The sequence below is a fragment of the Falco rusticolus genome, chromosome 4, assembly GCF_015220075.1.
Source record: "Falco rusticolus isolate bFalRus1 chromosome 4, bFalRus1.pri, whole genome shotgun sequence".
NCBI classification, from domain to species: domain Eukaryota; kingdom Metazoa; phylum Chordata; class Aves; order Falconiformes; family Falconidae; genus Falco; species Falco rusticolus.
This window is the reverse complement of record NC_051190.1, coordinates 53,665,359-53,678,138: the sequence shown is the minus strand read 5'-3', so window position 1 is coordinate 53,678,138 and position 12,780 is coordinate 53,665,359. Positions and strand designations below refer to the sequence as shown.

The 12,780-nt window shown below is 42.7% G+C and overlaps 1 protein-coding gene across 1 annotated transcript in view; it reads right to left on the bottom strand.

The window, feature by feature from the left end:
• OBSCN (obscurin, cytoskeletal calmodulin and titin-interacting RhoGEF) overlaps nucleotides 1-12,780 on the bottom strand; it is a 185,675-nt gene that overhangs the window by 115,460 nt on the left and 57,435 nt on the right. Inside the window, exons 28-34 of the mRNA XM_037382736.1 lie at nucleotides 11,848-12,114; nucleotides 9,090-9,356; nucleotides 7,920-8,189; nucleotides 6,845-7,111; nucleotides 5,821-6,087; nucleotides 3,964-4,236; nucleotides 2,224-2,490 (exon numbers count right to left, since the gene is read on the bottom strand). Of these exons, the coding sequence (XP_037238633.1) occupies nucleotides 2,224-2,490; nucleotides 3,964-4,236; nucleotides 5,821-6,087; nucleotides 6,845-7,111; nucleotides 7,920-8,189; nucleotides 9,090-9,356; nucleotides 11,848-12,114 (1,878 nt within the window). The remainder of the gene's footprint in view (nucleotides 1-2,223; nucleotides 2,491-3,963; nucleotides 4,237-5,820; nucleotides 6,088-6,844; nucleotides 7,112-7,919; nucleotides 8,190-9,089; nucleotides 9,357-11,847; nucleotides 12,115-12,780) is intronic.

Sequence of the window (12,780 nt, the reverse complement as noted above, 5' to 3'; positions counted from 1 at the left end):
GAGGTTGGAAATCACTTTCCCCTTTTTGTTTCAGATTCCATTACTGAGATAGAAAACCACAGGAATGGAAAAGCACTAGTGAACAGTAAACAGATTCTGACAACTCACATCTGGCTGCCAGCGCTCTACAGCAGAAAAAAAAAATAACAAATATTTGAGACCATCTGCTTATTTTCCTTTTAACCACTATATACACCATTGAAGATGTTGCTACTATTACAATTGTCATTATCAAATTAGTGGCAGCTGCTGCACTGCCATTAATGACACAGTGTGTTGCAGTGTTGCAGATGGGTGGTCAGAGCTGGACAACTGGCACAAAAACCGTAAAACTTTACCGAGGTCAGCTCACACGTAACACAGAGGACACAGAGAAATGGCAAAGCACTTTCTATCATGACCAGCAGTATTGATTTCTCATAAGAAAGACCCACAACATGTTTTTATCCGACATGAATACAGACTTAGAAACAGCACAGAGCAAACAGAGAGGAAAGCACAGCTGTACGTGAAAGGGTCCCTGTGGAGATCCCTGTGCAGGCTCTATCAGCTTAGGATTCAAGGCTTTAAGGTCAGCTAGCATAAGCAAGGCTCCTATTGGGAAAAAATCCTCAGCTGAAGTGTTTTCCCCTCCATTTATGAAAAAAAACCCCAATTTCTTCCTAGCTTCTGCTGTCTTATAAATATGCAAGTCAGCTACTGATTCATGATACAGCTGTCCTGTGGCTAATTGAAATACTACAGACTGTTCTGCTCCCCTTCTACTTCTACTTTGGGACACTCAGTGGCACATGGCTACTGGCATTTTTTCTCTCCTTTTTTTTTTTTTTTTTTTTTTTTGTGCTATTTTGGCATTCTGCTGTTCTGATCTGACCCTAACAGATAAACGAAAGGTGCAACAGTGTAATTTTTTGTAGACACCCTTGTGACTTGACTCTGGTGGTCTTCTGGTCTACTGGTGGTCTGAATCCGTGTGTTTAAATCCTGCATCCATCACACCTTTCTGTGTGAAGGGAAAAACAGGGCAGCTATGTAGCATCACAAATGTGGTTTCTGCTAATAGAAAATTGTTCATCACGGGTGAGATCCAGGTCCTGCTGAAGCCAGCACAGATCTTTCTTTGGTGTGTAACGAGTATTGGGAAAACATCCTAGTGCTACAGAAAGACATAGAAAATCAGGACCATTAACCATCACCTCTCTTCTTTGTTACACCACCAAGGTCTTCTCTTTCCCTGCACAGCAGATCTCAGCCTTAAGCTGGCTTTTTTGCACTCTAGATCAATACTGTGAGCATCTTGCCTTCCCTCTTCGTGCTCTGAGGTTCAGGTTGACTATTGCAACAACCCAAACGCTTTTTGGTCACACTGACTTCTCTAATCCAGGTACAGCTTCCAACCTGCCCTTCCCAGGTGTGTTACATACACCTTGCATACAGGAGATCCGCTGGTCAGGCTAAACATAGCCTGTGCCAGTAACAACCTGGACCTGCTCAAACCTGCCCATGTGAAGGGGTGATTTAGCTCACAGATACCAAGCTCCTCCTCAGCCGTGGGCTGGGGTAGTCACTCAAGGCAGGCAGGAGTTATTACAACACTGGTAGTAGATAAGCCCTGTTCCGACACGGCTCAGACCCAACCCTGACCTAACGTACTCGGTACTTATCCAGCATGTTCAGGGAAGTGACACTAAGGTCTCCCGTGCCTAAGAACAGAACTTTTGCTTCAGCTCAGACAGCAACTCTTTAGACAGCACCTTCTGCTCGATCACAGTTTTTGGGTGCATTCCTCTCAATAAATTTGGCTGCCTAAAGCAGTTAGCCAGACAAACGTGGTGGTGGAGCTCCCTCCTTGGAGAGGGCCATCAGTGGAGACACCTTCAGAAGGTGATTCATCCTTTCTCTAGATTACATCTTAGGCTGGGTGGATCTCCTACAGACATACCCACTGTCCTTTACCGACCCATTGCTCTCTTCTCCAAAGAGCTTAGACACTTGATTTTCACAGAGCTAAAACAGATAAGATGAAGGATTTTCCTGTTTCGTTCTATCACCTCTCTGGGTGCTGTTCCAGATGCCTTGATGAGAAGCTCTCCTGCACTGTGGTGCAATGACACGAGGCTCCTTTTCAGTATAGTTCCACATTTTTATCATTTCAGTTTATTACTCTGACCTTGGTGTTAGATGACGAGTTAGGACCCAAACCATCACTCCAAATGTTCTTACCCTTGACAGTAATAACCGCACTACTTTTAGCTGCTCCAGCCTCACACTCATATCTGCCACTGTCCTTTTCTTCTGCCCTGTGAATGACAAGCTTGGCTTCAAATCCCGACCGGCTGATGTTATACTTGGAAGAATTCCTAAGGCTCTTCCCATCTTTGCACCACTTTACAGCGCTGTCTGATTTGGAGGTTTCACAGTGAAGGACCACATCCTCTCCCTCAGTGACTTCAGTATCAACCAGCTCCTTTGTGAAGATGCAGGGCTTCTCTAGAATCACATAAAAACCATCTGAGATCTTTCAGAAGAGGTGTGGATTTTCAGATCACAAGTAATCTGTGAGATTTACATCCAAGACTACCTGTATCAAAACTACAGGTCAAGGTTAGTGACAAATAATTTTGTGTTCATGACTATAAAGCCCTTGGGAAGGCACCAGTCATACCATAAAGTGTTGTTAGTAAATACCTAATGCCATCTGGGAGAAACAGAGCAGACAACATGCCTGTTGAAGACCATAAGTAAGATCTCTCTCACATCTCTCCAAATAGGAACAAGATAGAGGCACGATTTTCCTAAGCCGTTTTCCCCATGAGCTGATTAGTTTGAACCTTCTAACTGAATGTGGAAAAGCTAAATCTGCACGAAGTGAGGCACATTACAGGTTTTTCAAAGCCAGCCACCTAAAGCAGGTCTCATCTCATCAGTATGAGTCCTCTAAAAACCAGGCAGATAGCTCAGATAGGTCACATAAGGTGTCTCTATAGCCGCTGGAAGATGACACCTCCAAAGACCAAATATTCACTTCCAAATCAGGCCACTAGGACAGAGAAGATGAACTGCTCTCTTAATGGTTTTTAATTCATAAAAATCCAATCAATCAGGAGACCAAACTTGGGTTTGGTAGTATAGCACCATATATTAGCACTACCAAAAGGAGTTAGCCTTTTTCAAAAAAGGACCTTTAATTTGCCTTCAGGAAAAAAAAAAAAAAAAAAGCCACCAAAATATCTGTTTGCATTTTGTAGCATGGCAAAATTTGGGTAAATTTTGAAAAAAAAAAAAAAAGTTTCACAGGAAATGTGGCAATTCTGCAAAGAATGAGAATATGATCTGACACAGTGGAGACCGTATTTTATTTCTGTGGGCCATAACAACTATTTATGTTTCCAGTAAGAAAACACCTCTCCAACCCTGCCCTCCTGGGCTGTCTGACATGCATTTTACTCCCTCTCCATGGAAGTAGACTAACACTACAGTTTTAACTCTGTTTAACTTCTCCAGAAAAAACAATTCATTGTCAACAATGAATAGCAGAGAACACACATAACGTTGCCTATCAAACAATGAAAACTAAATCAAAAACCTATTTGTTGCACTTTGGGTTTGGTGTTTGGTTTTTTTGGTTTTTTTTTTCTCAAACTAATTGATTTCTCCTCCTTTATCATCATCCTATCAGCTCGGCTTAAGGAAAACTGGACAAGGCACCCAATGTACCATCACTGCAGTATAACATTCCCACCTAAGGTCCAATAAACGCTCTGAGAGTTATCCAGGATTACAAAGTGTTCATTCCCCAGCCCTAATGTCATAACATAGGCAATGTTATTCTTGAGCATATACACAAATACATATGGTGGGGCCAAATTTGTAGCATTTTTATTATTTTTTCACCTACCCACATTAACCCCTATTTACTTCTACACGTTCTTTCCTCTCCTGCAGTCTTTATGACTGAATTACCTTTAACAACCAAACTGGCAGATGTTTTCTTATCACCAGCTTCAAATGTAATGACCCCCGAGTCCTTCAGTGAGAGTTTTTTCAACGTTAGCAAGTGATATCCACCAGGCTGAGACTGGATCTCATTAAGTTCATTGGTATGGAGTGGGGTTTTATCCAAAAACCACTGCACTTTGCTATACTCTACAGGAGAGATTCTGCATCTGAACATGGCAGATTCTCCTTCTAACACAGTGACATCTTCCAGGTCTTCTGTTATTAGCACTTTCTGGCCTGAAAGGAACATAGATACATCAATTACTGGAATCTTCTGGTTCTAGCATGAAAATCGATATGGAAAACTCCAAGATTTCCCACGTGAGCATTTCAAGGAAGAAATATGTTCATGATACAGAAGACTGAAACGCAATTCGCCCGTTACTGAACACAAAAACCACTCAAGATGATAAGATATACAGGACACACACCAAATTAGGATGAAGACAACTTCAAAGCACCAGAACACATACAGCAAAACAAGTAGCCAGTACAATGCAAAGCCGGTGTCATAAAGGTTCTCATAATGAAACTACCTAGAAAGTCTCTTGACAGCATCATTTGGGCTGTAGATGTCACTAAGCAGATGATCCCTCCCACGAAAACCCCTCTGTTTTTCTAGAGCAAATATAACTTGCTTTCTATGGGACAGGAACACCCAGCCTCCACCTTCTTTGAGCTTGGTCCAACCTTAAACACAGTGGGTAGTGTCTGACTGCAGCTTTAGTAAAAAGAAATAAAACAACAATCCTGAAAAACTGCCTACATAGATATAGACCTAACTAAAAATAAATAAATAAGATAAGGTTATCTGTGTACATAAAGATGTACCTAATGTTGCTCCTACTTACAAAACCAGTACAGGGAATTTTTACTTTTACCTTGAGCTTTGTGACAGAGAAGTATTTTTTCACACTGAAAAATTGGTGTTAGAAACCTCAGAGTGAATTCAGGTAGCTCAGACCCTGAGGCCATAATGAGGATGAAGCACACTTCTTTGCTTCTCAAGGCTGCTCTAGCAGATGATCAGAGGTGGAGGAGTCTGACACTACCCCCTAGTCTTTAATGACTAACTATAATGATTAATAAGTGGACACCACCACTGCATCTCCACATGACTATTTCTGAATTGTTCCTCTCATTCTCTTGTTGTTTCATCAATTTTAGCTCAAGGGTTTCTCCCAGTCAGGGCATCAGTGAGGGAACTGGTGAGGCACAGTAACAACCAGACCTCACTCCTTCCCCCTGAATACTGCCCTGCTGTTAACATTGCCCACCACCGCTCATTTACTGTCCATAGCATCAAATAAAAGCTGTTGGGTTGTACTCTTCAGCTGGAGGTTGGGTTGTACCTTTCATCTCCAAGGAGCAAAAGGACATTAAGCACTTAAGGACGCCTAGACCACTCATTCACCCATCCCCTCTTAGAAAGCACTAGTAGAACGAGACATCAAGGGACATGGTGAAAAGCCTGGAGCCAGAATAATTTTTCCCTTGTCTAATAGCAGGCCCCCTGAACCATATCCATCATCTGTTCACACAGGAACACCAGCCTCTCCTCACATCAGTATTTTGAGGTTTACATCATACCCAAAGTACTCCAGGTGTAATTGCTTCAAACTGACAAATTGCTCTGCACGTCCAGCTCCACGTTGCTAGGCTTCTGTCCACATGTCCTGTGCTGCGTACGTCCATCACAAGTGAGACAGAGCCAGAAACTGGTGGATCTGGCACCCATTTGCTGAGAGATAGATCTGCCTATGCATATAGTGCTTCCTGCTGGAGAAACAGGCTGTACAACCATATCCCTCTCATGCATACCTTGCACAACTAGCTTGGCTCTGGACTGAGCATCACCAATGTCGCAAGTGTAAGTGTCACTGTCACTTTTCTCCAAGTTCTTTATGGTCAGCTGGAGGACTTGTCCCTTCTGTGTAATCTCGTATTTCTTGCTAGCCCTGAGTTCAGCTATGCCTTTCCTCCAGACCACAGAGGATGCAGCTTTCTCACTCTGGCACATAAAAACTGCAGTTCCATTTTCATCGACTTTCAGATCTGAAAGTTCCTTGACAAAATAATTCGGTTTTTCTAGAAGGGAAAAAAAAAAGAAAAAAAAAAAAAAAGAGACACACAGATTTGTAAACAAGTGCTGCACATAGAGAATGGTTTTGAATCCCCTCCACCCCATTTGTAAATAATCACAGAATACAGAATCATTGAATCAGACAATCATTTAAGTTGATAAAGGCCCTCAAGATCATGAAGTTCAAAGTCCACCACTAAAACCATGTTCCTAACTGCCACATGTACACATCTCTTAAATACCCCTAGGGATGGTGACTCCACCACCTCCCTGGGCAGCCTGTTCCAGTGCTTGACCACCTTTTCAGGGAAGAAAGTTTTCCTCATATCCAGTCTAAACCTCCCCTGGCACAACTTGAGGCTGTTTCTTCTCATCCTATCAGATGGAATGGGTCTAAGAAGATCACCAGGTCCACCTCTTGTCCCAGGACATATCAGGTAAGATATTTCCAGGAAAGTTTAATGGCATCGTACAGGTACTGGTGAGGTCTCATCTTGCAGACCACATACAGTTTTGATCACCCATGTTCAAAAAAGACTAATTCAATTTGCCAGTTATGATTGGCTCATTACATAGCACATTGATTTTTCAGTATCTACTAGGTGGATTTTCAGGTTTTTTTAAAAAGGCTTTTAATCCACAATGTTTTTTGAAAACTAAAAATTGATCCTGTTTAGGGAGATGAGAAGAACATTTCCCATAGATTGTAGATATTTACCCCAACTTCTGTACACACCAGCCCCTATGCATGCTTCAACTGACCTTGCACTGTGATCCTTGCTTTCGTTTTAGAGACCTCCGTCTCACAGGTGTATTCCCCACTGTCCTTGACCGTAGAATCATGGATGATCAGTATGGCCCGTGTTCCCTCTTGGTGCAAGTCGTATTTCTGGCTTTTTCGGATTGCTTTGCCATCCTTGTACCACCTGATGCTCACATCAGGTTTTGACAACTCACAGCTCAGGCTGATGTCCTGCCCCGCTGCTGATGTTTTATCCTCCAGCTGTTTTATAACTTCAGTAGGTTTTTCTGAAGAAAGGGGGAACAGAAAGGGAACTTTGAATAAAAATCATGATCGCTATATGATTGGGGGTTTGCAATTAAAATATTTAGCAAGTTTTCATATTCCCCAATGAATGATTTGTAATATGTTAGGGAAGGGAGGGGGAAATAGTCTTGCTCTTTAGTACATATTAATTGGGCTCTCAGCGAATATGAATGATTGCTTACAGGAACTGAGAACTTGTCCTGATGGCATCCTTTTCAGGGGATGTCATTTTGTCATCACTGAAGTTACTGTAGGTGTGCAGTTGTGGTGGGATCTGTCTCCCTAAATAGAGACATCTGTGCCACAGAGATGTGTAGAGGCGGCACTCGCTCCAGGGCTGCTCTGCAAGCAGCAGTGATCTGCTAAGCACGGGCAAGAGACTTCAAGGAACAATTTTTTTTGTCTTAAATAGGTCTAACAGTGGATGGCAAAGTATATCTGAAAACTATTTCTTCTCTCCACTGACTACCCAGGGAGCCTTGGGTGATTATCTCTGATACATGCAGTCTGGGTAGTAATTATCTGTACAAATACACTACCGAGTGTATCATCCTGTAATTCTCAAATATGAATAAAAATGTTCAGGCTTTCACTTGTTTTTAAGGAAATATCTCAGCACTTCAAGGCTCACAGGGAAGGCTGTCATTCACTGTGATCATAACAAGAGTTTGCCTTCATAGTTTACTATGTTTACTGTTACTATGTTTACTGTTACATGTTACATAGTTTACTGACCTTATAAAAAGACACCCAAGAAATCAAACCCCAGAACCTTTCTGATCTCATTACCTTTCACAACCAAAGCAGCTTTGGAGGTTAGACCACGGGCAGTGAAAATTATTTCCCCAGCATCATCAGGAATCACACTTTTGATACTGAGTATATATTTCCGACCCATGTTAGAGGTTCTAAATCGCCCACCACTTTCCAGATTGCTCCCATTCAGTGTCCAGTTGAAGTCATCAATGCTTTCATGGGACAAAATACACTCAAAAGTGCAATCTTCTCCCTCCTGGATTTCAGTATTCTTCAGACGTTTTGTGATGCCAATGTTCAGTTCTGGAAGACAAAAAGTAGGTTGATAAAATGAGAAAAGGCTTTTCTGATTGACATGAGTAGTAGCATTGACATCTTTAGTTCATCAGACTGGTTTATGTACCGGATTTTCAGGACACCACAGCATTCCTTACAGATGTATTTGATATGGGACGGATTTCTTAGACATTATCCACTCAGAATCACCACAAAGGTATAGAAAAGGGGAAATGTGGATCTCCCAGCTCTGCTCTGGAAGGACTGAATGAAGAACAGCTCACTTTGTGGAGAAGAGTCTAGATTCAATGAGCTAGAGTGGAGAAAAGCTATTGGATGAGAAGCCTCTGGGATGTTGTGTGAGGTTTTTCCTCCATGCTGATATGAGAAATGGGATGTTTGTATTCATTAACTTGACACCATCCTACCCCTCCTGGTGTTCAAATCAGATTCAGAATTTGTCTCATTATCAATATGAGTCTGAAAGCTATGAACAATTCTTTTTCCTTCAAATAGCCACAAGGATGAGAAGACAGGCTGAACTGCTGGGCTGTCCAACAGACAGTGTTGTCCTACTTTTGTGTTCCCACAGTGGACACTGAATTAATAGCTCAAAAATGTGAAACACAAGATGCCTGAGGCTTTTTTGGGCTTTGTTTTGGGGTGGGGGTTTTGAGAAAGTATTTGCTCTTCTGGGAGGATTTCTGCACCTTAGGGATGTTCATGAAGGAAGCATTGTCACTACATTCTTGACACGTGGTTTTTACCCAAATACTAGATATGGGTACATCAAAGAGCAACAGGGACTGTTCCGACATCATGGTGTTATGTGAGGCTTATGGAGGAACAGCTGTGAGATGTGAGCCAGTGACCCAGACTGCCCGTATTTGCAGCACCCCTTGAATGCCCATCATCTACAATACTTACCCTGAATGCTGACCTTTGACTTGGCAACATCAGTGCCAATATCACAGGTGTATAAACCTGCATCTGTCTTTTCAAGGTCATGGATAAGGAGGCACAGGGTCTTCCCAGACTGTATCTGCTCATACTTGTTACCAGAACTGAGCTTCACTCCATCCTTTTTCCAAACAGGTTTGACCTTCTCTTTGGAGACTTCACATTCCAGTTTAATCACACCCCGCTCCTCACCAAAAACATCGTCCAAGGACTTCATGAAGACAGCAGGCTTCTCTGAAGGTTAACAGGCAAAAGAGAACAACCAGGATATTTAAGTCAAGATATTTTCAGTTGCTACCAAATATTTAAAGAGAGCTTAAGTAAACCTTTGACAACGCTGCTGATACCACTGCAGAACCTGAAGTAGTCTCACACCTCGTGACTGGAATGACTTTTAGGGAAATCAGAACTTATTAGTGGGAGGATGCAGGGAAGGAGAGAGGCAGCCTGCATTGCCATGGGTGGGTGCTGATATTCATGTTGTAATCATGCTCTTTCTTTTGACTGCACACCTATGAGGTTGCAAGAACTCCTTTTTCTCCATGTTGGGGCACCTGTCAGGCACAGGAGATCCCATCACAAGGAACAGGGCTTGGAGCAGGCATGTAGGGCCCCCAGTGAAGGCCAGAGGGACAGCTTCATGCTTCTATGGAATAGCTTCTCAACAAGATAGACTAAGTTTAAGGAAGACCTTGTCTGCATCATGGAGGAACAGAAAATGTTCTCTGGGAACATCCTTCCACATTGCAGCAGTCTGCAAGTGGAAAGGGCCCAGGTTAAAGGAAAAATGTGTGAGGACAAGTAAATCGGGATGTTGGTCTTCCAAAGCCAGAGATCTGGCACTGCCTTTTCACGAAGCAGGATTCAGGCAGTAGAAGCACCAACAAAAGGGTATGTTGCACACTCTCCTCGCTCTCCTGAACATTTTTACTTTTGCCTTTTTATTGAATCCCTTTATCTAATTTAAAACATATTTGACAGAGAAGATAGTTGTAAAGGGGGAAATTTCTGACCAGATATAAAAGAAAGAAGAGGAAGTTCTTCAGGCCCTCTGAGTGGGTAGAAGAGCTGAATTATTCACATACTCTGGCAAGAACAAATTAGTCATGATCAGAAGACAAAATGCAAAGGAAATCCAAGAGATGATTCTCCAAGAGGGTATGGAGGATGTCAGACTGACTTTCTGAGAGAATGGCTCAGATCATTTCCACTCATGTTTCCAGACACATGATGGAGTTAATTTAAGATAACAAATCACTATGATTTACCTGAGCATGTATGTACAGGTGTGTCACTAAAGAAAATGTGATCTTGAAATTCTGGTAAGAGTCTTACCTCATGTTTCTAACATGTCTAAAATAATTTACACAACTTACTGTGGCTTAGCTGATCATAGACGCATAGAATGGGTTGGGTTGGAATGGGCCTTTAAAGGTCACCTCGTCCAACCCCCTGCAGGGAGAAGGGACATATTCAGCTGGATCAGGTTGCCCAGAGCCCCATCTAACCTGACCTTGAATGTTTCCAGGGATGGAGCATTGACCACCTCTCTGGGCAGCCTGAGCCAGTGTCTCACCACCCTCAGCATAAAAAATTTCTTCCTTACATATAGTCTGAATTTATCTTCTTGTAGTTAAAAAATATGAAGTAAAAACCTTTTTTAACTTTTAAACTTAAACTTTAAAAAACCCTTTTAGTTAAAAATCCTTGTCCTATCACAGCAGCCCTGCTAAAAAGCTTGTTCCCATCTTTTCTAAGCCACCTTCAGGTACTGGAAGGTCCCTGAGCCTTCTCTTCTCCAGGATGAACAACCCCAACTTTCTCAGCCTTTTCTTGTAGGAGAGGTGCCCCAGCCCTCTGATTATTTTTGTGGCCTCCTCTGGACCCGCTCCAACAGGTCCATGTCATTCCTGTGCTGAGGACTCCAGAGCTGGACACAGTACTCCAGTAAGGGTCCCACCAAAGCAGAGCAGTCCCCTCCCGCAACCTGCTGGCCATGTTTCTTTGATGCAGCCCAGGATACAGTTGGCTTTCTGGGCGGCAGACACACACTGCCAGCTCACGTCCAGCCCTTGTCCTCAGGGTTGCTCTCAATCCCTTCATCCCCCAGCCTGTATTGATACTACGGTTGCCCTGAACCAGGCGCAGAACCTTGCACTTGGCCTTGTTGAACCTCACAAGGTTCCCATGGGCCCACTTCTCCAGCTTGTCCAGGTCCCTCTGGATGGCATCCTGCCCCTGAGGTGCATCAACTGCACTCAGCTTGGTGGTGTTGGCAAACTAAGGGTGCACAAGAACTTGTTAAACCACAGCAACTCAGTTGTGTGACTGAACTTTAAAACACATGAAGGACAGCAGCAAACTGCCTTCTCTCTTCTGATTCAGTCCAGCTCCAGAACTGGTGTACTAAAGCTGTGCCCTACCCTTGGAGGTACACTGTAGAGCTCAGGTTCCTACAGTCAAAGATCTTTAGAAGCAACAGTTTATAGACTATATACTATTGAAGAGACCTACACGTAAAGGAAGTTGTCCTTGTGACTACTCTGGTAAGTACAAGGATGATAAGGAGCTATGGAAAGTATTGGCAGAACACCAAAACCATCTTCCTTAGAAAAATCATCAGCTACAGTAGAAACTTATGCTGTCCCCAGATACACAGACATGCTAAATAATAGCTCCTTTGCATCTCTTATTTACATTCAGGAGGAATGTGATCACGACCCACCTATCACCTTCAGACGCACGCTTTCTGTCACTTTGTCTGACTTCATCGTCACTGTGCCAGCATCCTCAGGTTTGACCTGCTTCATCGTCAGCATGTAGCAATTGCCAACATTCCTGATGTCATTGAAATTGTTGGTGTAAAGGAGGATGCCGTTGAGGAACCATTCCACATCCTCGTCATCGTGGGACAGCTCGCAGGAAAAGACAGCAGAACTCTCTTCTTCAATTTCCACGTCCTGTAGGTGTTTGAGTACTTCTACATTGCGGGCTGTAGGAAACGAAGGTACACAAATACCACATAGAGATTTCATAGCGTTTAGAGTTTATTAGATGATTTAATCTGGTCTCATGTACACCATGGGTCATCACATTTCGTTTACTTGGTTCTACATTTGGTCCAACAAAAAACATCCGTTAAAAAGACTATGTTGCCTACAGCCCTCAACTTTGTATTATTTATTTTTTTTTCTTTTAGGCATAAAACAGTTGTGCTTTATTTTCTTTTTAATTTAAAAATAAATAAGTCTTTCTAAAAGGGTAATGACATTACAGTGATGCCTAAGTATCCCACAGAGCTTCAGTCCCTGTGTGCTAGTCACTGTACACACACACACTATAAATACATTGTCCCTGACTCGCTTCCAGGGAAACTGTGACACAGAGGATGAGATGAAGACAATGGTTTTGGCCACAAAAAGGAAATACAAAGAGATTATACAACTCACACGGGTTTCGAGAGCAACAGGAATTTAATTATTTTCTTTCCCAGTCCTTGACCAGAGGTTTCTCTTTGCAGCTTCTCCACTCATGAAATGCTGTTTCTCAAGGACTAGCTAACTCAGAGGAGGGTTTGGGAGTATTAAATAATTCTGTCATTTGGATGAACCTCTGCAAGGCTAAGCTGTTGCCAAGAGCTGCTCCTTGGGACTTCTGG